At 45.4% G+C, this 23,273-nt stretch overlaps 2 protein-coding genes across 2 annotated transcripts in view; both read right to left on the bottom strand.

Annotated features, from left to right (window-relative positions):
• Window positions 1–16,947, bottom strand: part of LOC142584337 (A disintegrin and metalloproteinase with thrombospondin motifs like) — a 62,090-nt gene extending 45,143 nt beyond the window's left edge. Inside the window, exons 1-3 of the mRNA XM_075694489.1 lie at window positions 16,800–16,947; window positions 5,606–5,769; window positions 2,982–3,071 (exon numbers count right to left, since the gene is read on the bottom strand). Of these exons, the coding sequence (XP_075550604.1) occupies window positions 2,982–3,071; window positions 5,606–5,769; window positions 16,800–16,860 (315 nt within the window). The 5' untranslated portion in view covers window positions 16,861–16,947. The remainder of the gene's footprint in view (window positions 1–2,981; window positions 3,072–5,605; window positions 5,770–16,799) is intronic.
• Window positions 16,948–21,259: 4,312 nt separating this feature from the next.
• Window positions 21,260–21,895, bottom strand: LOC142586265 (uncharacterized). Its single transcript, XM_075697513.1, has one exon. It carries the CDS (start codon window positions 21,893–21,895, stop codon window positions 21,260–21,262), a length of 636 nt encoding a protein of 211 aa, XP_075553628.1.
• Window positions 21,896–23,273: the final 1,378 nt, after the last annotated feature.

Genomic DNA, 23,273 nt, shown 5'->3' with positions numbered 1-23,273 from the left:
TGAGTTCATAATCGACGCCAAATTACTTTTGCTCGATATTTCGTTACCTTATTGGAAATGCTTTTGATGAGACGAAGAAGCATTCCAATTTTAATTACGCCATAAATAACCCGTACTTAACTTGAATCACAAAAATTAACGGAAACAATATTTGAGCCCAGTAGAGTCCAGAATCGAACTTGCCGGGCTGCATGATCCAAAATATAAAAACTCTACTTGGGACAGCGCAGGCCTCTCATGCGAAACCCAAATGTTTGAACACAACTGGCTGGCGCTTGAATTTGGATTGCCTTCTACAGGCCGACGCAACACACCTTGACTTCTCGGAAGCGTTTTATCAGGTTCCGCATTATCACTTAATGAGTTAACTTGCATGCTTCCCCCTCGATCGCTTAGCTTATCTTGGATCCAGAGCTTCCTCTTCCATCGCATGCAATTCACAGCACTGGGCAGTCATGCATCTAGTACGACGAACGTAATGTCCGGTGTCCCGCAAGGGTCAGTTCTCGTCCCTCTCCTTTTTATTATCTTCATTAACAATCTTTCTGTCGGGCTCTCTTCTTGTATCCGACTGTTCTCAGATGACTGGGTTGCCTATCGGCGCATTACTGCCCCAATTGCCGAATATTTACTGCAAAATGACCTTAACGCAATAACTAATAAAGTAACGCATATTAAAGCAAATCCACATGGCCTTATGATGAGATCCCTTTGGATATGTCGACCGTGTGCTCGCAAACGTGCTTATTAAACCTTCGTGCTCACTAAAGCCCTGTACGCGGCTGCTACCTGGTCCCCACCATCGAACTTATCTAATTAATGCCTTGGAAGCCACACAAAACTGTGCGGCTCGCTTCATTTCTTCTAATTACTATCGTCGCACCAGTATCTCGAACGTCAAATCAGACCTTGGCCTTACTACTCTGTTCTTTCACCGAAAATTCAGCGTGCCATGTCTTTTCCACAAGTTCTATTACAGATTCCATCATCAACGAGGAACACTTCTATTGCCTGCGCCCCGGTCTTCTCGCCTCCTTTTCAACTGTCTCAGTATACAACGCCTACAGAGGCCTTTAATCAATTATTCCTACACTCTGTGATTGAATCTTGCGATTGTTGCCCTGATGCTTGTCCCAATAAAGTTTTCGCCGTCCCTCCGTCGCATTGCGAATCAACGTGAGCCTAACATGACTAACGTATGTAAATATTTTCGAACATTGCTCCCCCACTTATGTAAGATCACACAAGAGGCATTTATAAGGGTATGATAAATGATGATAAATGATGGTGACAAGTGTTAGCTGTTTCACAACCTGCTAGCTAGCGCCCCCTACCTTGTACACCCGATCTGCGGCCGCTACGAGCCCGGTGGTGAGGTGGTGGTGGGATTAATATTTGGGGTTTTACGTGCCAAAACCACTTTCTGATTATGAGGCACGCCGTAGTGGAGGACTCCGGAAATTTTGACCACCTGGGGTTCTTTAACGTGCACCTAAATCTAAGCACACGGGTGTTGTCGCATTTCGCCCCCATCGAAATGCGGCCGCCGTGGCCGGGATTCGATCCCGTGACCTCGTGCTCAGCAGCCCAACACCATAGCCACTGAGCAACCACGGCGGGTGGTGGTGGGATTGCGTTCCGTGAAGAGTGTGCCTGCGATCGTGCGACGACGAGGCTGTGCGAGTGTGAACGCGAGAGTCTGACTGCGTGTTCGACGGACGCCATGTGTGAGTTCCTGTGCGACAAACTTGAGCCCCGGCGTTGCTTCCAGAGTATTCTTTCTTATATTTTAACTAATAAATAAAGTTGCATTCAATCAAGTACCGCTGTGATCTGTGAGAGTCGGCTGTCAGCAACACAAGGAAGAAACCGAAGTCGCGCTTTCACTTTTTACCTTTTTAAATACTGAGCATGTTTTTTGTTGTTGCTGTTGTTGTTGTTGTCGCACAGTTACTTACTTAATGAAATTCGTGCAAGCTGGATGTGCTACCCAGTTGGCAGTACTGGCCAGCGTGCAGATTCCGGTCGAAAACCTGGTGCTCAGGCCATCATGTTATAATAGCGGGAACTAACTCGTTCTTTAGTGTTCTGCGCTCAAGCAGCACGGTTTTTGCTTTGTACCTTAATCGGTTTCAGTACCAAGAAGGTCCATCTTTTTTCTGTAAACCTTAGTGTCTAACGAAAAGAAACTGTAGTCCTTGTGAGACAAATAGCATACAGCCATGAAGCAAGATTTAAACATCCTTCATCTCGAGTGTAATTCGGCCGCTTTGCGAGCATGTTGGAAACCACATATGCTTTATATCTGAAATCTTTAGAAGAGCCACACAAATAGAAACTGAAAAACACTGCGATGACACAACGAAGGTCGTATAGGCAGCAGTGAAGCCAATCACTCAACTCAGCAGCAGTGCAGTAGCAGTTCACACTGTTTCAGTGCAGCAGGACACTGTAATGCTGCAAAATATATCAGCAAAAATACCTCGTACCTGCACTAGGGCCCCGCCACGCTGTTGTGAGATTAAGGAAAGCGTAAAAATAGGAGGTACAGGCAGATGGACTTCGTGCTCTACATAATCGCGTTTAGCGATAGTTTGAAATTATTTAAAACAATTAGGGTTTCAGTTTAAGCTGATCTTACACTGACACCAATCCCCTTGTTTTTGAAGATCACTCACCAAAATACGGAGGTTGCTCAGCGAAAAGTCCGCGGCGTTTTTAGTCTACCTTGGCATCCCTTGCTAAGATGACAATGTTTGTTAATTAAAGTATTGTAGTTGCACTACTTTTTAATTTCTCTAATGTAAATCAACTGCGGAAAACAGGTTTTACAAAACCAAAATTACGCTGACGTATCCAGCACATGATGGTGATGGTGGTATTAATTCTGACAGAGTGAGTGAAAAATTTGCTAATGTTGCTGGTTATATATTAGGCAAAACATCAAATAGGCGGTGCTCTTATAAATGGATTACACTTACTATTTCAAGTTCATCTTCCTCAGATACATCGAGGGACGCCATGTTTTGTATGTCGTGGTAGAGGTTCGCTTCCTGATGTTTCCCATTCACCTGCGAGAAAACCAGAATTTAGGAAATGAATCCAAGGTTCTAACGATTGCATTGCTTGGACAGGGCCCGTAACCAACATCCAGTGACTCATGACATTGGCTACATTCACAGTATATGCAACTGTCGTTGGCCACACTATCATATTTCTGTGGATTCCTGGATACAGGGACATAGATGCGGCAAGGAAAAAAGCGGATCTAGCTGCCTGCAAATGCCCGGGTTTAAAAAAATTCCAGCGAAAATACTTTACAATCACAACGCATCATTAATGGCAAAGAAATGATCGCATGAGGAAAGGAATTGTCGGAAATGAATCAGTCGCTTGCACGTCACTTTCTCCACTAATTTGGGCCTGTCCTATAATCTAATCTTCCACTATAGCTCCCCCTTCACCTTGAGAGAACGTATCATTGCCTTCGTCTAAACTCCGCCAACACTTATTGGGATAGCTCAGGTGTGGTAAAAGGTGTGAAGCCATTTTGTCGAAATGCCCAGGCTATAAAGGCGTGAAGGCTCTGCTACCCAATCGAGGAAGAATGGTAGGTTCTATGCCTTCTTCTTCAATGCAACACCCTACGCTAAAATTTTCCATGTTCCTTCCACACATTGGCCTAAATGCCAAGCTCTAGTGTGTCTACCTCAACCCCATCACCTTTATTTCATCTGTACATGCCGTGATAACATATTGCATTTTCTTCCCCTTATCCGTCCTTCTCCAAGGGCTTTCCTGTGTCCGATCTCTTTCCCTGTGCAAGCGCGTGATTACATATACGCCAACGGAAGTCGCTGCCTTTCGATGAAAAAACTGTCTCTCTCCCCCATTAAGCGTGTTCCGTTTATCCATGGTCTCCGTGATCCATTTAAGTCGACGCGACATTAGCATATTTTCGAATCTTTCGTTTTTAAGAAAAGTTGACAATTACCCACTGGGTCATGTGCTCTCGGAGCAGGGAAATTAAACCGAAATTACCAGATATTATTATGCGTTTGCTTTTACTTTTGCTTTATTTTTTTACTGAGTAGTGGCTTCTACATCGCCACTTTTCAAAAATAATACAAGGGTGGGCAAGCACGCCGCCACAATTGGCACAAACGTATACGTTGTCGTTATTGTGCAATCGCGAGCCTACCAGTCAGGTTTCGATTGACTATTGCAACAGACTGCAAAAGACTGATTGCAGCCATATCAGGCGCTAGATTTAAGAAACTAAATTTTAGAGCTTACAATTGCTTGAAAAAAAAATTGACAGTTACTTAAGTACACTTACGTGATCCACATTAAGCCACATTAATTCACTTTATTCCACCTTAATCCACTTTAGTTCACCTTCACTGACTTTAATTCACCATAAGTCACCTAACTTTAACTTCACAACTCTACCTTCATCTATTTTGATCTAATTTGTACCAACTTTAATCCACTTTAATCTACCTCAATCTAGTTTAATCCCCCTTAATTCACTTTAATTCACCTTTATTCAATTTACTATACCTTACTTCACTTTATTCAACCTCAAGTAACTTACTCTAACTTGTTGTAAGCTAAATTCGTTTTACTTCGCTTCAGGTAAACTATCCGTAATTACTACTAATTAACGTTCCAATATTATTTACCATCTTCTCTAGTACTGCTGAACCCGCCGTGGTTGCTCAGTGGCTGTGGTGCTGGGCTGCTGAGCACGTGGTCGCGGGATCGAACATCGGCCACGGCGGCCGCATTTCGATGGGGGTGAAATGCGGTAACACCCGTGTACTTAGATGTAGGTGCACCTTAAAGAACCCCAGGCGATCGAAATTTCCGGAGTCCTCCACTACGACGTGCCTCATAATCAGAAAGTGGTTTTGGTACGTAAAACGCCATAATTTTTTTTTATTATTACTGCTGAGGTTAGCGTCATCACGTGCCTATTGACGCACGCGCTAGGTACAACGTTTAGTCAACCAGAACCGTGAAGCCGCCGTGGCGTCGGGCAAGCCTGCTCGTCTCGCACCCGATGCCGCGGGCTCGATTCCCACCCATACCACGTTTACCAAATTTTCGTTTTACGTGCAATAATTTACTTTGATTACATGAAGCTCCCTGAAAAATCTGACTTCAATCCGAGCATTTTCTTTATGTGTTCTTACTCCCTGCACTGTCGGCCATTCTTGGTACCATCATTTGATCACGCCGGATTTTCTGCCTCATGGGACGGAGGATGCGTTCGTATTAATGACGCAGAAGCGCATACACTTTTTTTTTTGTTGTAAATATCGATGTCTGTCTTGCTGGAAAAAATTTCAAACACGCGGGCAATGCGACCACGTGTTTCAATGTGTACGTCGTGTATTGATTGATCGGCGCTGTTCAAGATAAGTCACATCTCCTAAGGATGTCCCCGTGTCGGTCACCTGTTTAGGCGCTGATCCTTAACTCTTTTCAACGATACATTACTGAGCCTTCTTTTTATATTTGTGGTACTCGTATGCCTTATCTTTCCAGCTGTTCTGCTGTTTTAGTGTTTCATCACAAAATATTACCTGAGAGAACTTACCAGATAGCGCGCTGGCGTACCATCGATGGTAGTGTGCACGAGAAGCTCCTCAGGAAAGACGGTGCTTTTTTCTAAATTAAGTGTCAGCTGATCCGAGAGTTTGATTACTTTTTGCCCCGTGTCGTCTCTCGAACTCAGCATCCTCGGGTAGACGATGCCCGGTTCTGAAATCAGGAACAGCAGCATGCAGTGGAATTAGAAGGTGAGCAAGCTGCGACACGTTCATACTCGTCTTTCTTGACGCCTACTTGTGCTGCGTAATACGACAAGTGGTACGAACAAAAAGAAAAGCCAGGCTTATGTATTATTACTTTATAACTGATAACGTACACAACTGAAGAGGAGCGCGCTGGCACCCGGATCAGAACGCGAGTCTCGAACGCCGCCGCCATGGACTACATGGAGTGGCCAGGACACGCGCGTCCAGCCCCGTTTCTTTGCGAACACATCCGGCATGCAGTGTGCAAAGTGTGCGATCGCTCAGAAAGGCCTGCGAAAGTAATTGTAGCGACCACCTCTCCGAGTAAGCCGGCGGCTCTGTTCAACGCTGTCGCAATTCTCCGATCACAAACCACATTTCGGGTTGAGGAATTTATTGCAGTTAATTGTAGTTTTCGGTGGGGGCTGGCATTATCTCCTCATGTCACAGCCACACGCTGTAACACGAGCACATATAGTGCTCGCGTTCTAGCACGGCCGGGCTCATAAGGGCCTTCCGTTTTTTTTTTTCACATGTGCTTGTGATAGTTGCGGGAATCTGCTAGTGGTTGACCTTAATGTGTTGAAAATATTTCCATTATAACTTGCTTAAGACAACTGCAGTCATAGATGGCCGCTATTATTGTTGTGATCCCAATAGGTTATTCTCAGGTCGCTCGAATGTTGGCCAACAGTTTAGCAGCTCATTTTTAATCAGTGCATATGATGTGAAAACATCGAGCATATAATCACTTAATTCTATAGGACGCAGCAGATATGAAACATTTAATTTTGGTAATAGTATGTTATAACAGCTAGGAAATATGCTTGTTTTTTACTCATCTAATATTTGATTGTTGGATGCAACTAGTTAGTTAATTGACACAGGACTTTTCACTATGAGAATCTATTTAAATGCAAACGGGGCCTAAAATGCGGTGCATCTATGTTTCCGTAGGTTCGGCGCTGTCTAGCGGTGATCAATCGGTGGGCAAAGCGACTTGTGCACACACAGTGATTGTCGCTAACTTAAAAAGATTAACAATGTTCCTTCAAGGAGTCGCTAGCGCATTCGTGATAGTTAGTAAATATGATATTTAAGCCATTTTCTCTTTGTGAGTTTGCGCGCGTTTTTTTTTTGTTCTTGTTTTTTACCAAATGGGAAAGAATGAACTTCCGCTGTATGAAAAAGATGAAAATCGTTAACATAATTGTTACCATAAACAGAAGTATGGTATATATTATTGGACAGGAATATATTATTGGACAGGAACGATGTATTCCTGTCCAATAATATATTACATGCCATTGAAAAACTGCATTTCAAATAAACGTGTGACCGCGTGAGTACTTTCATGCGTGTTAGCATGAAAAAAGAAGGAACTGTGTAAAGTGGTACTGTAAATATTTCTCTACTTTCAATTCAATCCCTTGCATTGTATGCTTGTAGAACGTGTTTTTAATGTATTTATATCATCCTTCAATGTACCTCATATGATTCAATGTATTTCATATTTCATATGCACTTCTTTTCTTTGAACGTATTTAATTGCATTGCTGTATGAACGAATTCCCTTCTGCCTGGGTCACAAGTTGGCCTGCAGTATTCTGTAAATAAAAATAAAAAATAAAGGTACCAACCACTATGTAGCTGCGTAATTCAAATCACCACCTCAGATGAGGACGGCATTCAAGAAATTATGGTTGATTTAATAGAAGTAATGATTGAAAAGGTCTACGATAGCAAGCCGGCTATCATGAAGTTGGTAGCAGGAACCGATAACACAGTGGTCATGACAATGACGCGTAACAATCCAGAAAACTTCGAGTGGCCATTCAATTAGTACAAGAGATTGCTGTAATTAATTTTTGACAGCGATTATCAAGCCACCTCCACGCGGTACATTTTCGTCTTTGCGAAAGACAGCAAATTACGTTATTGCCGACACAGCAGAGTGTGGGCGTAGGTCAGTTGGTGGTTCACGATTTGGGAAGTTACCGCAAGGAACACACGAAACTGCACAACACGAAGCGGTACTGATAATTGATGATTTAATGAAACGAACGCCGAGCTTACATACATCAGGTACACGTGTGCACCGCAATAACCCAGTACCCAATCTAACCCAAGCCCTCCCCCCCCCCCCAAAAAAAAAAAAAACACACAGAGCGACCTTCAACAGTGGCACGATACAAATGCTAAGATAAATGCGGAAGACTACTGAGGCACCGAACCCGTGGGTATCACACTGAAAGAAACAAAAGCTCTTTCTGAGAAACAGCAATTTACGGCGAGCTAACGCGATCACCATCCTTAAAGCACCACATGGCCACTGCCTCTACAATCTATTTTTGCAGCAGACCAGTTTTCCTGCAGATAATCTCAGTCTTTCAAAACAAAGGAGAGCAGTCCAAGCAGCTACGGCAATGAACAGCCAAGTTTGAACCTTCAGCAGCCCTCGGGGAACGCTCATGGTCACGCAAGCGAATGTTCATCCACCTACCGGTTTGTCCAATGTAGCATCTGCCGCGCTTAAGTGGAACCTTATAAATGCTGGCACCATGCTCCCACAGTCATGTTTTTGTAGCAATAACAGTACCGGCATCACAGGTGTGTGTTAGTGATACTATGGTATCAACTTTTTTTTATTAAACTTCAATTGTTTGCAGGAGCAGCGAAACATGAAAATAAAATTAGGTGCAGATGATTTGTGGTGGTCTTCTTCACCTTGTAATTTCTTTGTAGATGGAATATCATTAGAATATTCTTTTTGATACCCGAACTACTTGATACATGAAGGTACCATATGGGTGCTGCCTTGCACGCGCAATATGTGAGAACGGGGCGTAGAACGCTAAAATAATCTTAACATGACAAGGTAAGCAAATGCTGACGGCCTTTGCTCTATTTCATTGCATTGTTCTAAGATAACGAAGGCATGCGACTGATGTTTGGCGTAATAGTTCTGCGGAAACACGTAAGGTGGCGAGAAGTAATTAGTAAAGGGGAAATGAGACATCCGCCCAATCGCAGCAATAGCTACAAAGCAAACCCATACGGGTTCCTGGAAAGAAAAGCCTCGCAGTTGAAGGATAATTCGTCCTAGCCCAAGACTCGAACCAAAGACCACCGCCTTTCCAGGGCAGCCGCTGTACCATCTGAGCTAAGCAGGCGGCTAGCAGATGGCAGGGCAAAGTCGAACTCATCAATAACTCTAAGCAAAGGCAAGAGTTTGGCGTAATAGTTCTGCGGAAACCCGCAAGGTGGAGAGAAGTCGCAAGGTGGAGAGAAGTAGGCCTGAGGTGTATTCCTCTAGCCAACTACTCTGCGCTGGGGGAAGGGCAACAGGGAAAGAAAGAAGGAAGGAAGAGGCACATTGTGGGTGACGATGACGAGATAAGGAGGATGTAAAATATATCGCGAGCAATTTGGCCTACTTAAAAGCCTACAGTCCAGACACTACTCTTTAAAAAGTCAAGGAAGGCCATGATGGCCTTAAAACTCAATTTAACGTCTGAACAATGGACTAAAATAACGTCCTTCCACAGCGGCGGACTGTCGAGGCGCATAAGTTCATTGCTCAACTTTGTCGCTCTTCCACGTACTGAGGGCAGGCACACAGTACATGACCTATAGTCTCATTCACAATGCGCGACTCACACTCTGAAGACACGTGTGCCATATGAGCTGTACGTACCCGTTCGAAAGAAGAAGAAACTTTATCAAAGAATAGTCCGGCAGTTCTTGCTGTGGTGGCCTCAGGTAACGGCTCGAAGACTTAAGTCTGGGCAGAAGACTGGCACAGTTGGATTGAATTTTTAGTGGTAGCCTACGTTTCTTGCTAGGGTCCAATCTTTGGGGTGGCCTGCGACGATTATCCGGATTGTCCCATTGGTTTTCTGTCGCGTTTCGGATGATGCTTGAGAGAAGGCAGTTGGCGTCCGCTCTTGAAAGAGGAATCCCAAGCAGCGGCTCTGGTTCTTTCAGTGCCTTCTTCGCTTTTGCATCGGCCAGCTCATTGCCGTGTACAGCATAGTGGCTTGGAATCCATCGAAATGTTATGTAGTGGCCGTTCTCTTCCGCTAGAGTGTATATCTTGGCAGTCTGAAGAGCCTACACTGTAAGAGCTTTCATCCTTTACAATTCAAAGTAGCTGCAGAGACTATTTTGCGTCATTTAAGACTGTTCATACTCCAGGGGCGGCTTGCAGGAACATGTAATAACGAAAATTATAACCAATTCTAGAACGCGCTCTAAAATGCTCCCTATAGAGTACTCTTAATCCGCATTTGAACGCATTCGTAAAATTGTTGTTATTTTCGTTATTAAATGTTCGTGCAAGCCGCCCCGGGAGGCTGTCGCGAAATATAGTGAACTGCCTCTCTGATTGCCACTAGTTCCGTGGATGCTGGTGTCGTCTTGTTACGCAGACAAAAGCGTCGTATGACTTGATGCACAGGCGCGACGAAAGCTGCACCTGACGCATACGACGAGACCGATCTGTTTGTATAAACTTTCACCTACGAACCATATTATTGTGTCATATATTCAAGTGTTGAATGTCTGATGCCCCATGGCAGGTATTTGCGATCATTTAGAAATTCTGGGAATAGAGACACGTACCCATGTTTTGTACATCACCCATTAGGACATACGTGGAATATCATCAGGGGAAAGTATGGTGATATGGCGGCTTCTTGGCATTTAATGGCTCTCGTAAAAGTGGAGACTGGCTGTATGTCGGGAAGTGTCGACAAGGAGTGGCGTCGCTGACAGCCTAGGAACACTCGAAGAGCTTCGCATAGTAGAACGACAGGCACAGAGGGGATGCGCGCTCCCTCAGTTGTACCGTGAGTTGAGAAGCAACGTCGAACCCCTAGACATGCTCTCAGCATCTGTGCCTGGACACTTTACAGCGTACGCAAGCATGACAGGCTCATATTTGGTAAAACTGGCAGGCTATACCGAATGTAGCCGACGTAGAGAGCCTGGTACAGCCGGAGTAGCGAATGCTCAGATGGGCCCCACTTCATACCGGCCTGAATGCGAAAAACTTGATCAAGTCCAGCTAATTTTTTTCTTTAACATTGCCACATGCTTCGGCCATGAAACACCGCAGCCAATGACAACGCCGAGGTATATGTAGTGGGTCACATATGGAACGACATTACCGTTGATAGTATTCGGCTACCGACACATAACCTTCCGTGTGAACGCTATCGCAGCGCACTTATCTGTGACAATTTGCAGTCGTTGGCACTGTAGGTACCGAAACAATGAAGAAACAGCTCGCGGCAATCTTGCATGAATTTGCGGTCGCGTGAGTCCGGATCCCCACATGCAGGTATCGTCGGCATAGGTACTGATGCGTACTGTACCAGGAATCACTTCTGCAAGGCCAATAAGGGCAACATAGCAGAGGATCGGGCTGAGCACTCTTCCTGCAGGCACACCATGAACCACAACGTGTCTTCAGGTTTCGCCATTATTCGTGGGCGCGAAGACTATGCGACCATATGGGTAACTTACAATCCAGATGTAGAGACACTGCTCCAGATGTAGAGACGGCCACAGATGCCCAAATTAATGAGGGCATCAATAATGGCTTTGTGCAGTGCACTGTTGCTTCTACAAGTCGGCGCCTCCTTTTTTCGTGCTCGATCGTGGACGCTAGATCAGTGATCTCATCTGTAGCAGATCGTCCCCGCCTAAATCCGGTCATCATTTCAGGAAAAAGCTAATTCTTTTCCATGAACCATTCTAATCTAGTGGGCACCATCTGCTTCATCAGCTTAAAGACACAGCTAGCCAAAGCTAAATCAAATTAAAAACTTGCATGTGTGACCGCATCGACAGGTGCTGAACTTGCCGCACTCCGTGCTGCACTTGATTTCATTAATCAGGAATCACTACAACAATGGACAGTCTTTAGTGACTCCAAGGCAGCCCTTCAGTGCATACAAAGCCCAATGCGCCACCGACCCAATTAACAACTGGCCTCGGAAATTCGACACATGTATCATCGTAGCCATGACAAGGGACACAACATAATATTTCAATGGCTTTCAGGACCATGCAGCATCAGCGGGAATGACATCAACCGACGAACCTACCCGATCTGCACATTAAAGAGGTTAACGTGTCTTGATTCCGCTTTCGCGAACAGACGCTGCGGCTGGGCTGCGATTGATGTCCCGTGAATGTACTTCGGCTTTGTGGTACTCGAACACTTGCACCATGTGTAGTTTGCGTTCATTGTCTCCGGACATACGGATGCAGCTACCGCCTGGGTTACCACGACGTGAACAGACAATGCTGTACCGTTTGTTGTTAGGCGTTGCATTTACTAACTCATATGATTTCCTTATTGGAATGGCCAACAGCCCCACATGCGCTACATGCAACATCGATGAGACGCTCGCACATATTATCTGTGTCTGGCCGCAATATAGTGCCCATAGACAAGTGCTACATGTGCAGAATACTGGATCAGTTCGATAATCGTCCACTATCAGAACTCAAAGCTTTAGGGCAGTACTCCCACAGAACATCCGTGCTGAAGGACTTACTCGCGTTATTAAGGTTCCTGCGGTCTGCGGGGCTTCACGATAGACATTAAGAACGCCGACCTCTACCGCGCTGTAGCGTACACGGTTTGTTCGTGCTCGTCCTTATTTCTCTCTATCTCCCCCTTCCGCTCTCTTTCTATTTTTATCCCCCTTCACCCTTCCCCCCGTGCAGGGTAGCCAACCGGAACCGCCTCTGGGTAACCTCCCTGTCTTTTATGCATCTTCTCTCTCTATTTCTCTCTCTCTCTCTAGCTAAAGCTACTGGCAGGTAAGGGGACAGTTCGTAAGGCTGTTTTCCTGGTTTAAGGAGAGCCACCAAATGACTGGTTTTCAATTGCTTCGGGACTGTACTGGACAACCACGTGGTGTTACAGTATGACAGCAGGACTTTCAGACCTTTCATGCCAAGGTAACACAGAGCACTATAAGAAATACCGTCAGGTCCACGTGCAGAGGATCATCTCGAAGCAGCAAGTGCCGCGTCCAATTCTGGCATCGTGAAGGGAAGGTCAAGACGAGCGTCTTTAGGAAGTGGTGTGAGTCGAACTAATGTGAGACATGTTGAAATATCTGTAATGGTAACTCTCTTACAGAAGTCTTCGGCGACCTGCACTTCCGGCAGAGATTGCTGAAGTGCTAGAGCACGGAAAGGATGTTTTTGCTGAGGAGGAACACAGACTTAGTACTATCTGCCAGATTCTAGAAAATGGCTTTCGACGGTCCAGTGACAAACATTCCTCCACCATTGATTTCCGATTTCTTGAAGGTGACGCCATATTTTTCGTTAAGCTCGCCGACATAAGACAAGGTTTAATGAAGATTTGGTTCGCCTACACTTCATTTCCACCCGACAATGGGATACCTCCGTAAGCAAGCAAACAATGCAATGACTCGTACCCCAGTGAGGCTGAGCATACAAGCGATCAGCAAAGGGAAGCGAACAGTGCATACATTCATTGAAATCACCCATACAACACGGAGGAGAGCATACGTCTCAATCCCCTGCTGAGAGGATGCAACGTAAAGTCGAAGAGAAACGATGTTGGCGCGAGTCTGACGCCGCTATGCGAGCTTGCGAAGCCGCAGGTAAGCGTCGAAAACGAGCCGAAGAAGCTGATTTGCGAAAGCAGCAAAACGACGACGCTAGATGGCGCATTACCAGTGTGCAGCAGGCTTTCGCCTTCACGTGTTACAGGGGCGTTACATGCTACCAAACTTTTTCGTGCCTTCTATGACATCAATGAGTTATTCCTTTGCTCTTTCTATGCTCGACTTAGCTTCCCTCATGAAGTAGGTCATCCCCTCGTAGTCGGTTTCGACATAAGCTACGGCGCCCACTGCGCCCATTCTGTTTATTAAGACTAACAGCGCAAATATAAAGATGTACACCAGAGAAGAAAGGAGACAAACGCGGCACTGACTTTCAAGTGACTTTTTCTCGTGTCGAAACGCGTGATTTTATACGATTCACGGGAAACCTACAAAAGAAGTGTAACAATTGAATAGAAAACCAAGCATTAAACTTAAACAATTCAAGCGACATGAACAAAATCTCCCCAAAAGGCACCAAAATTCAGCAAGATGCAGAAGCTACGTTATGGCATTTCCACGTTTCAAGTTTAATAACTTCAATTTTTACAGAGGGCATGCTCGCGTATTTCGTGCCACAACGTGTCATCGCGGATGCTTTGATGATTTCCGTAGTTGTTCAATCAGTGCTCTCGCCTACAATTGTACATCCTTAAAATTTGTGGGCGAAACCACATTATTTGCAATGTGCAGCCAAACGCCCTTCCACGCCACGCTTCACGTTATAATAATGCTCACGCAGGCGATCGTTGACACATCGTTCACCCTGGACAACGTATTACCTTCTGCACGACAGCGGAGTCTTATGCAAAATGTCCTTTGCGCACGTGACGTATGGCATACGATGCTGCAGCCGTTTGGTCGCAGAGCCTGGTTGCCGTGGGACGAGACGGAGGCGTTATAAAAGATAGCATTTATTAGCTCCACAAGCACACCAGTACAATCCTATTTGGTAGGCTCGTGCCTCCTGGCTCCGAATATTTCCTGACGCGCTTTGCAAGAAGAGGCCCCAATGCATTTTTAAGCTTTGCCGGACTTTGTCCTGGTCTCTCTGACAGTCCTCTCTGACAATGGTGTACACTTTATTTCCATACAGTTCCAACAGACAGATGAGATAGAAGAAAACGTCAAGTATATTTTTTTTAAGCATTGGGCACTCGACACGTCACCATCCTGACACAATGACCTGGCTCAGCATTTTGTGAGCGTATTCAAAAGGATTGAAGGACGCTGTATTCAAAAGGCACAGCCTGGAAAGCGCTTGCAAATGGCAATAGACAGTGCGGAAACACACCTCACGAAAAAAACCCCAAAGCGACAATGGATGTCTTGCTGCTAGGAAGGAGTGCTGATAAACACGAAGCTGTCGTACTGCTGGTCACGAAGCTGTGCAGAGAATGTTTGCCACGAGCTGTTCAAACAGTGTATACTCGACGCCGAAGTGACGAATTAACGCTTGCTTGTGGTGACTGCTTCCTTGCTCGCTGCAATGGTCAAGCTTTATTTGTCAAACATGGCTCATTGGCATAGATGAACGAGGGGATAGGACGGTTGAGAAAGAAAAAAAAAGAATGTGCCAGCCATCTAGAGGTGCTCCGCACTACACCATGCGGAGGATTCCCGACTCTACTGCGAAAACGTAAAGCGTTCGCAAAGCACTGCCGGCCTCCGCCAACGCACAGATCCATTCTTCGTAACTGGATAGTTGACCCCTATGCTTCTGCCGCAGGACCTCGAACTTCAGGCAGTGCCAGCTGTTGGTGCAGCCGTTTCTTTTTTCCACCCAGGGCCGCCCGTCTGTATGACTGGCAACTGTACCACAACGTTCTATTTAATTTTTATTTCCTTATGCACCCGCCAGCACACCGGTGCATCCGGCGTTAATGTGACGCCAGTACAGACTTTGTGCGCTAACACTGCACAAGCTCTAGGCACGCCCGCGGGCAAGGGTGGCCGATAGGAGGGCCATTGCGCGAGAAATTAGGCCTGTTCCTCTAGCGCACGTGCTACTATGCTACAATGCTACTTCCTGTAAAAGAAAAGTCAACGAACAGCGCCTCCATAGCCAGTTACAAAATTTAGAAATTTTCATACAATCCTGTGGCACACAAGTTTCGAAAGTCTGGACAGAAACTGACGTAAGAAAAACACTGGACTATGACATTCACGACGACCGTATAGCAGAATAAAAGCGAATATATCACCTAAACTTGAAGTCGTTGCCTTCTTTTCTTTTTCTTTTTGCTGAGATGTCTACTGAATACTTTCCCGCATTTTTACCCCGAAGTCCGGACACGCATCTACCACATCTAAAAAGCTTGCTTGCTTTGTCAAAGCGAATTATTTTGCTATGCCTTTGCGAAAGGTGTATAATAAATAATTTGGGGAAATTATTGGCTTGCCCAGCCGTGGTGGCGTAGTGGCTTTCGCTTTGCGCAGCTAGCTCCAAGAGCGCAGGATCGCATCACGCCCGCGGCGGCCGCATTTTAATAAGCCCGAAATGCAAAACCGCCCGTGTACTGCGCATTCTGCACACGTTGAAGAACCTCAGGTGGCCAAAATTCATCCGGAGTCCAGCACTACGGCGTGCCTCATCATATCGTAGTTTTTGCATGCAAAGCCACATATTTGAATTTCATTTTTTAAACTATTGGCATAACAGCTTCCTGATTTCTGGAAAGCTTACAGTTTTATATGTGCAATGTTAGTTGCAAATCCTTGTTTTCTTGTCATAGTGTAGTAACAAGGAGTTGAATTCGCAATGGTTTTTGTTCGTAAGTGTGGCATTGCTTGGTGGCTTCGCTAATATTAAATCCGATATCAGAATTGGTGGAAATCTGTTCTTAGGGACGTGTGAATTTTTTTGTAAATACGAACCGAGATGCTTAACAGAAATATAGGCGGTCGATCCGCATGGATAGCTTTTGCACAAATGAGAGAAATTAATATACTTTTTCGCAACCCTGATCATTATTTTTTGTTCGCATGGCGGATCCCTAAGATGCACGTCATGTTCGATATGCTTAATAAACCTTTGGCAAAAATTTCAAAAATATATAAACAGAAAACTAAAAGGGCCCGGCCCTGGTTGCTTAGGGCTATGGCGTTAGGCTGCTAAACACAAGGTGGCGGGATCGAATCCCGGCCCCTGTGGCCACATTAGCTAGTGGTCCGCATTAGTTAGTGGTCCATGTTAGTGGTCCAAATTATTCCTGAGTTCCACGCTACAGCGTGCGTCATAATCAGACCGCGGTTTTGGTACCTAAAACCCCCATGATTTAATTTATTATTTCAAAAATTTCAAGAACTGGTGCCATGCTTGTCAAACACCACTCACCCTGACTTCCGAAGCATGATGCTCTGAGGAGAAAGAGCAGCCACAGCGAGAATGGAATCATCGTTGGGACGTCTGAAGTAGACGTGAGATGATGGTTTTCCAAACGAACTTATAGGCAACGAAATGTGGCGTTTAGTGTGCCGGACGCACGCTACGACATTAGCATGTACGTTCTTCCTGGCATTAGACCTATTTGCGACAGCCATTTAATGGTCAATCTTTGTCGCCGGACTTGAATAACATTTTTGCTACTGCTGGCTTGAGCAAGACCTAGCAGATGACGGACGATGAAGATGAGGCACTGCTCTTCATTTACGCCTGTAGAATAAAAAAAAAAGAAAAAACGACCCAGTAGTCTTCTGTAACCCTATATAGTCACAGCTCAATATTTAGCGAAGCTGTTTGTGTCCACCTGTTGGTGTAGAAATTTCCAGTTGCCTGTCATTACATCACGTACGTTTAGACGTTGCCAGCCTGCAGCGCTTTCAAGAAATTGTTTAAAGCAATTGTGTGGCACATTATCCAAATTTGTTTAAAATCGAACCGAACTCAGCTTTACTGCTCTCCGTATATTCGATACATTTGATCACGGTGGCTGTTCCCGTTCTTTCAGTGCCATGAGCGAAGGCGCGCTCTCAGGATCCGCTAAGTCGGCTTTGCGAGCGAAGCGATCTTCGTTCCGCTGCCGGCATGAACGTTGCGCGCAAGCGCACTAGCGTTTCCGCTAAGCGGCTGCATGGAAATCGCTAGCATATGCCGGTCTGAGCCAAGCAGACCATAAATCCGCAAACGCCCAACTAAAACACTCGACTGCCTTCGATTCTTTCGATCCATTCGGTCTGCATTCAGCATAGGCCATTCGTTAGTAGCACGTATGAGGGCATTAACGTCTCTGCGCCCGCAAGGGCCATCTCGCGTGGTACATTTGCCAAATATTGCGAGCTTTCTTTCCAGCCCGGGAACGTTAAAACAATAGCAGCTATCGTTAGGCAAAGGAATTATTTGGCTTTTCTTCGATAGGCTCTACAACTTTCGCATTCAAGGTTTTGCGTTTAAGGCAACACTTTCGAAGTTGGTTAATCAAAGACTGTTATTAGCAATCTAAGCTCATAGTAACAAGCAATTTGAGTTGCTCAAGATTGCTGTGAACACAACTAAGTTGGTTGCTTTCTCGTACCACACACTCACAAGGTTGCTGAAACTCTCCGTATAACTCAAAGAAAAAAGGTTCAAGGGGCGCTTAGCCCTAGGTGGATGAATGCGAAAGCATTGCAACGACCACCACGCGATGTTTAGACATTTTGTGTTTGACTCCCACCAAAGGTCGTGCGTTTGAGTGCATTAATTAAATATATCTTAATTACATGGGCCTTCATTATTTGTCCTTGATTCACACCAGAGCCCATGGGTTTGACTCCCACCAAAGGACATCGGTTTGATTGCCCTAATTAACACTATCCTATTTACTTCTACATTAATTAAGTTCACCTGACTTGACACCAAAGGTCATGGGTTCGACTCCCACCAAAGGTAGAAGGTTCGTGGCCTTAATTATCAGCAGATTTTGTGGGGCCGACTCACACCAAAGATGGAGTATTTGTAGCCTTAACACCAAATGCCGTGGGTTCGACTTTCACCAAAGGTCGAGCGTTCGTAGCCTCTTGGGCGGGAGGACGAAGTGAAAAAACGCTTGTAATATTTTAAAGAATGGTTGAATCGCGAAAACGTGTAGCAAGTGTGTTAATTTTTTATGGAGCATAAGGGGAAGGGCGCCATAGGTCTTCTTAGAAAATGCTACTAGGGATGCTCGCGCCGTATGTATTATAGAGATGTGAAGACAATGAAATGGTAAGTTTGAATATCTCAGTCAAGCAATTGTAGTGTTAAAGGTAAGGATGTCTTTAAGGTAGAATACTGACTTTATTTTGTAGTGATCTTAATTTCTTCACAATGCGCATCTGGTGAGGAATCGCAATCACGTATTATAGACACCACAACTAAGATGCCTTGTGCCTTTAAATAAGTAAGGTGCTTTGCGTCGTTTCAGCCTTCCACAGCGTGCGTAGTATGTGCGATTAGTATTTGAAAGTAACACCGAATCAAATTATTATTTATTGCTCAAATGTGCGACAATACAGTTTTAGCAGTACGCCTTAATGTATTTTGCCTCTTCGATACTTTCAGTAAGGGTACGAAGCCAGAAATAGTAGTGGAAGTGATAAATTGGTTAATCGAACCGTTTGTCAGGTGAATTTGTGCACAGGAAGCAAAGCAACACTTAGTGCAATGACGCGGTGAACGCGGTCAATCGTCATCGAACCGAATCACACTGCTTATAAGCATCCGCTATTTAAACACACCTCATCGCTCAATGTTCCCAACCAAATCAGTGGGTAACACTGGTACTTATATGAAAGCGTTAACCAACAAAAAGTGCGAGAACGGTAATACTCATCAGAGCACCACCCCCATTTGCAGTTGAGCCTTTTTTTAGTTCACTGCAATCGTTATAGCCAGCCAGGGTCAAATTAATGGCACAGTGTTGGGCATAACACGCCATTTCTAATACATGGCAATGTCACTATCATTTCAGCAGAATATAAACAACGATCATAAACCATTACTGAATTTCGACCCACGCTTCGCTTGACATGCTCGAAGTTATAAGCAACCTTAGGAATAATAACTAAGGGACTGCGGATATTCATAGTTTTGATTTTAGTAATTCATTGTCCCAATTAGACGAACATTCGTTTCTGTTTGAATAAAACGGATAACAACAGTCACTGGAGTTTACCTGGAGATAGACGTATATACGCAGTGGGGTGACCGTCTCCATTGGTTCTGCTGCAAAGCGAAGCGAATGCTGCGCAGAGGCACCAGTTTTTGAGAAAAAGTATGAAGTAGCTAATTTATGCTGAATAATTTTCTTTCAGTCAATAATTTACGCTGACATTTTACGCTTTGCTCTTTCAACGAATAGAGTACTTAGATATAGGGACGGTGGGCTGCTGTTGTGCTTCGCTACTGTTATTGCGTTGTTGTGGCAGAAACGATCACCAGTCATTTGTTTTATTATCTAGAGGCCAAGCTGACCGGGCGTCCAATTTGGAACATCATTACTTGTATAAAATGACAGGTGTGGTATTTTTTTTTCTTTCTTTCTTTCTTTTGGCATACGAACTGCAGACAACCTTCGTATTTCCCTTCTTTTAGACCTCAAAAAATAATATTTGATATCTTAAACCATTTCTTTTTACGAAATGCTCGTATTCTTCTCGCAAACTTCGCCATTCGAACACCCCTATTATAAAGGTTGTGATACTCGCCATACAGATATTCCAGAATCCCCTGAATGATCATATTTTTCTTAATACCCAGCATCATTTCACCGACTAAGCACTTAGTAAATAAAGCTATTTAACGCCAGGTTTGTAATCAGTAAACTTACCATCACTTTGAATAGGTTCATACAGCTTGGTGTTGATAACTTGTCATTTCGAAAATCTGTATGTTTACCTGTATCTGTGCGTGTCCATGATCAAATTCATGCTAGTTCATTACTGAATGAATAAGACCTTTATTTGTAGAAGGTACGGTTATGTCGCACTTTCAGTAAGGGTACGTAGCCAGAAATAGTAGTGTAAGTGATAAATTGGTTAATCGAACCGTTTGGCAGGTGAATTTGGGCACAGGAAGCAAAGCAACACTTAGGGCAATGACGCAGGTGGATGCAGTTTCACTGTAGGAGCTGAAGTCCAGTCAGGTTAATCCGGTGCGGTCCCTCTCTGTGGCGAATCCCCGCACTGACAGCAAACAAAATTTCCGCGTTTCCAGAAGTAGATTATGCAACGAGGAGACCCCCTCTTCGTAGCTGGTGGCACAGGATGCTCCTGTAAGTTTCTCTTTTGTATCTTTCATTTCCTTCTATCCCCGTGTGGGCCGGAATCCGGATTAGTTTCTGGGTTGTGGTGTGTCTGAGGTATGTCTAAGGCAGCCCTGCAGATTCTACCCTTTGTGTAGTTCCTGCAGGTCTCTTTTGAATCCGTTAAAATGACCATTGATTTGTCTTTTCGATAGCCCTCAGCCGCTGCCAGCGCAACAGCGACTTCCTCCGCTTCCACTATCCTGTCGCTACGTGTAGTTGCGCAGGTGATTAGCTTGCCTGCGTTGTCAACCACTACCGAAGCTGTTTTAACGTAATTTGTGTGTCTATTCCATGGATACAGTGTTGCATCCGTGAAAACCGTGTTTTCTAGCTTGGCTAAATGCCTTTCCACATAATCTGCCCGCGTCTGCCTTCTGGCCGCGTGGAGATTTGGATCCATGTTTTTCGGAATGGGATTGACCTGCAGGGTCTTACAGATCTCGTCGGGTATATCGGTGGATCGATCGAAAGGCTTCCTTGGGTCGCGACCTAACCTTGTCAGGAGCCCTCTTCCCGTAGCCGTGTCTCTGAGTCAGTGAAACTGTGTTCCAAGCTGTGCTTCTGCCAGTTCGGCGAAGGTGTTGCTAATCCCTAGCTGTAGCAGCTTGTCGTTCGGTGTGTTTCTTGGTAGGTGAAGTGCCGTCTTGTAGGCCTTCCGCAGGATTGTCTCTGCTTGTTCCGTTTCGCTCATGATCATGGGGTGGTATGACAGCGAGTAGATTACCCTGCTGACTATGAGGCTTTTGACGAGTTTTAGCGTGTCGTCTTCTTTCATCCCATGCCTTAGGTGGGAGACTCTGGTTATCATTCGGCCTACCTGTTCAGCCGACTTGATGAGCAGGCTGAGTGTGTGGCTGCATTTCCTGCTTGCTTGTAGCCACATTCCCAGGACTCTTATCATGTTCCTCTCCGGGATGTGTTGCCCCTCCAGTTTCACCTCGAGTGGTGCATCAGTTGGGTGTCTTCCTACCCTCAGTAGCTCAGACTTCTGTGTAGAGCAGGTTAGTCCTCTTTCCTTCACGTATCTTTCTACGCAGTTTGCTACTTGTTGTAGCTTCTCCTCTTTCTCTCCCAGGGATCCATGGTTCACCCAGACCGTGATGTCGTCTGCGTACATCGCGTGCTGGATGCCCTGGATTCTGCTGAGTCTTTCTGCTAGGCCGACCATCACCACATTAAAGAGTATGGGCGAGATGACCGAGCCTTGGGGTGTGCCTTTGCTTGGGGTATCAGGTACCGAGTCGAGCGGCCACACGCCCTGGGACAGCACTTTACCGTGGAGATCGGCTATTCAGAGTTACTGAACTACCACAGAGGCAAGAGAATTAGATACTCCCCGCCACACAAAGCCTTAAAAGGACACTAAAGGTTACTATTAAGTGAACGTGGACTGTTGAAATACCATCCCAGAAACCTCGAAACGCTTGTTTCGTGCCAAGGAGAGACTTATTTTAAGAGAAAATGCGTTCTGAAGCGTCCGCGTACCTCTAGCGCAGTTCAAATCGCCCGCCCTCCGATCGAGGAGTACTTACATCATGGTCTCATAGCGACGTTGCGCCATCGGTGAGTAGAACGGCGTCCGCAGACGGCGCTACGGCTTTTCTGCGCAAAACGCAAACGCGCGGCCAGAAACAGAGCCAAGACAGAGCCGACAGCCGAGCGAAAGCGGGAGTATGGTGGCTAGCGGAAGGAGAAACGCGCGACCATAAGCTGGTACTTTATTCTATGACACAAACTTCGACGCTCGTCACGATGGACCCTGTCAACGACAGATTGGCTCGCGATGCTGGGCTCAACTTCAGCGAGTTGAGCACCGACGAGCGCGACCTGCTGCTGAGGGCTCGCGCTGCCGGCGTCGTTGCGTACTACGACGGCGGCCTCGACACCGGCTCTCCGGAGCGGGAAAGCAACGAGGGCTTCCCACGACATCACATGGACGTGGCATTCTCGTTGCTTGTTCCAAATGCAAGTTTCGCGAACCAGTAGGACAACCGCAGCACGACGCGATAAAGAAACAACTGAAACTCCAAAGCGCGCGCGGCGCAAAGTCGAGCGCGCAGAGTCGAGCGAAAACGAAACCTTTCGACCACCCATATTACTGAAGGGTAACGTCAAAATGTTATTTTTTCTTAGAATCGAATAGACGTAGACAAGTAGCATTTTTTCCGTCTTATAATCGAATGAAATGATATTTTTAATACGAGTAGTGGAGTATTAGTAACACAAATTATGAGGAGTCCTTTCGTCATCGGGCTAGTACCGGAATGTCGCTGGGGGGTCTCAAATCGTGTCATGCATTTACCTCAATTTCTCGGTTACTAAAGCTCTGTTTGCGATTAGATTGGCGCCTTAGACGTTCTATAACATTGCTCTACCACTTTAACTTGACTTTCTGGTAACATTTAGTGCCCCTTTAACACAGCAAGAAGCAGCTAGTTCGCGGAGGCTGCAAACGGGAACCGTCTCTAACTTGCATATACTAAGCAAGATGTATCTTACACAATATAGGAACACTTGCCTGTGGTGCGGGGCAACCCCCACGCTTT

This window comes from Dermacentor variabilis, chromosome 6, assembly GCF_050947875.1.
Source record: "Dermacentor variabilis isolate Ectoservices chromosome 6, ASM5094787v1, whole genome shotgun sequence".
In the NCBI taxonomy this organism is placed as follows: domain Eukaryota; kingdom Metazoa; phylum Arthropoda; class Arachnida; order Ixodida; family Ixodidae; genus Dermacentor; species Dermacentor variabilis.
The sequence above is the reverse complement of the archived record's forward strand: the minus strand, read 5'-3'. Positions and strand labels throughout refer to the sequence as shown.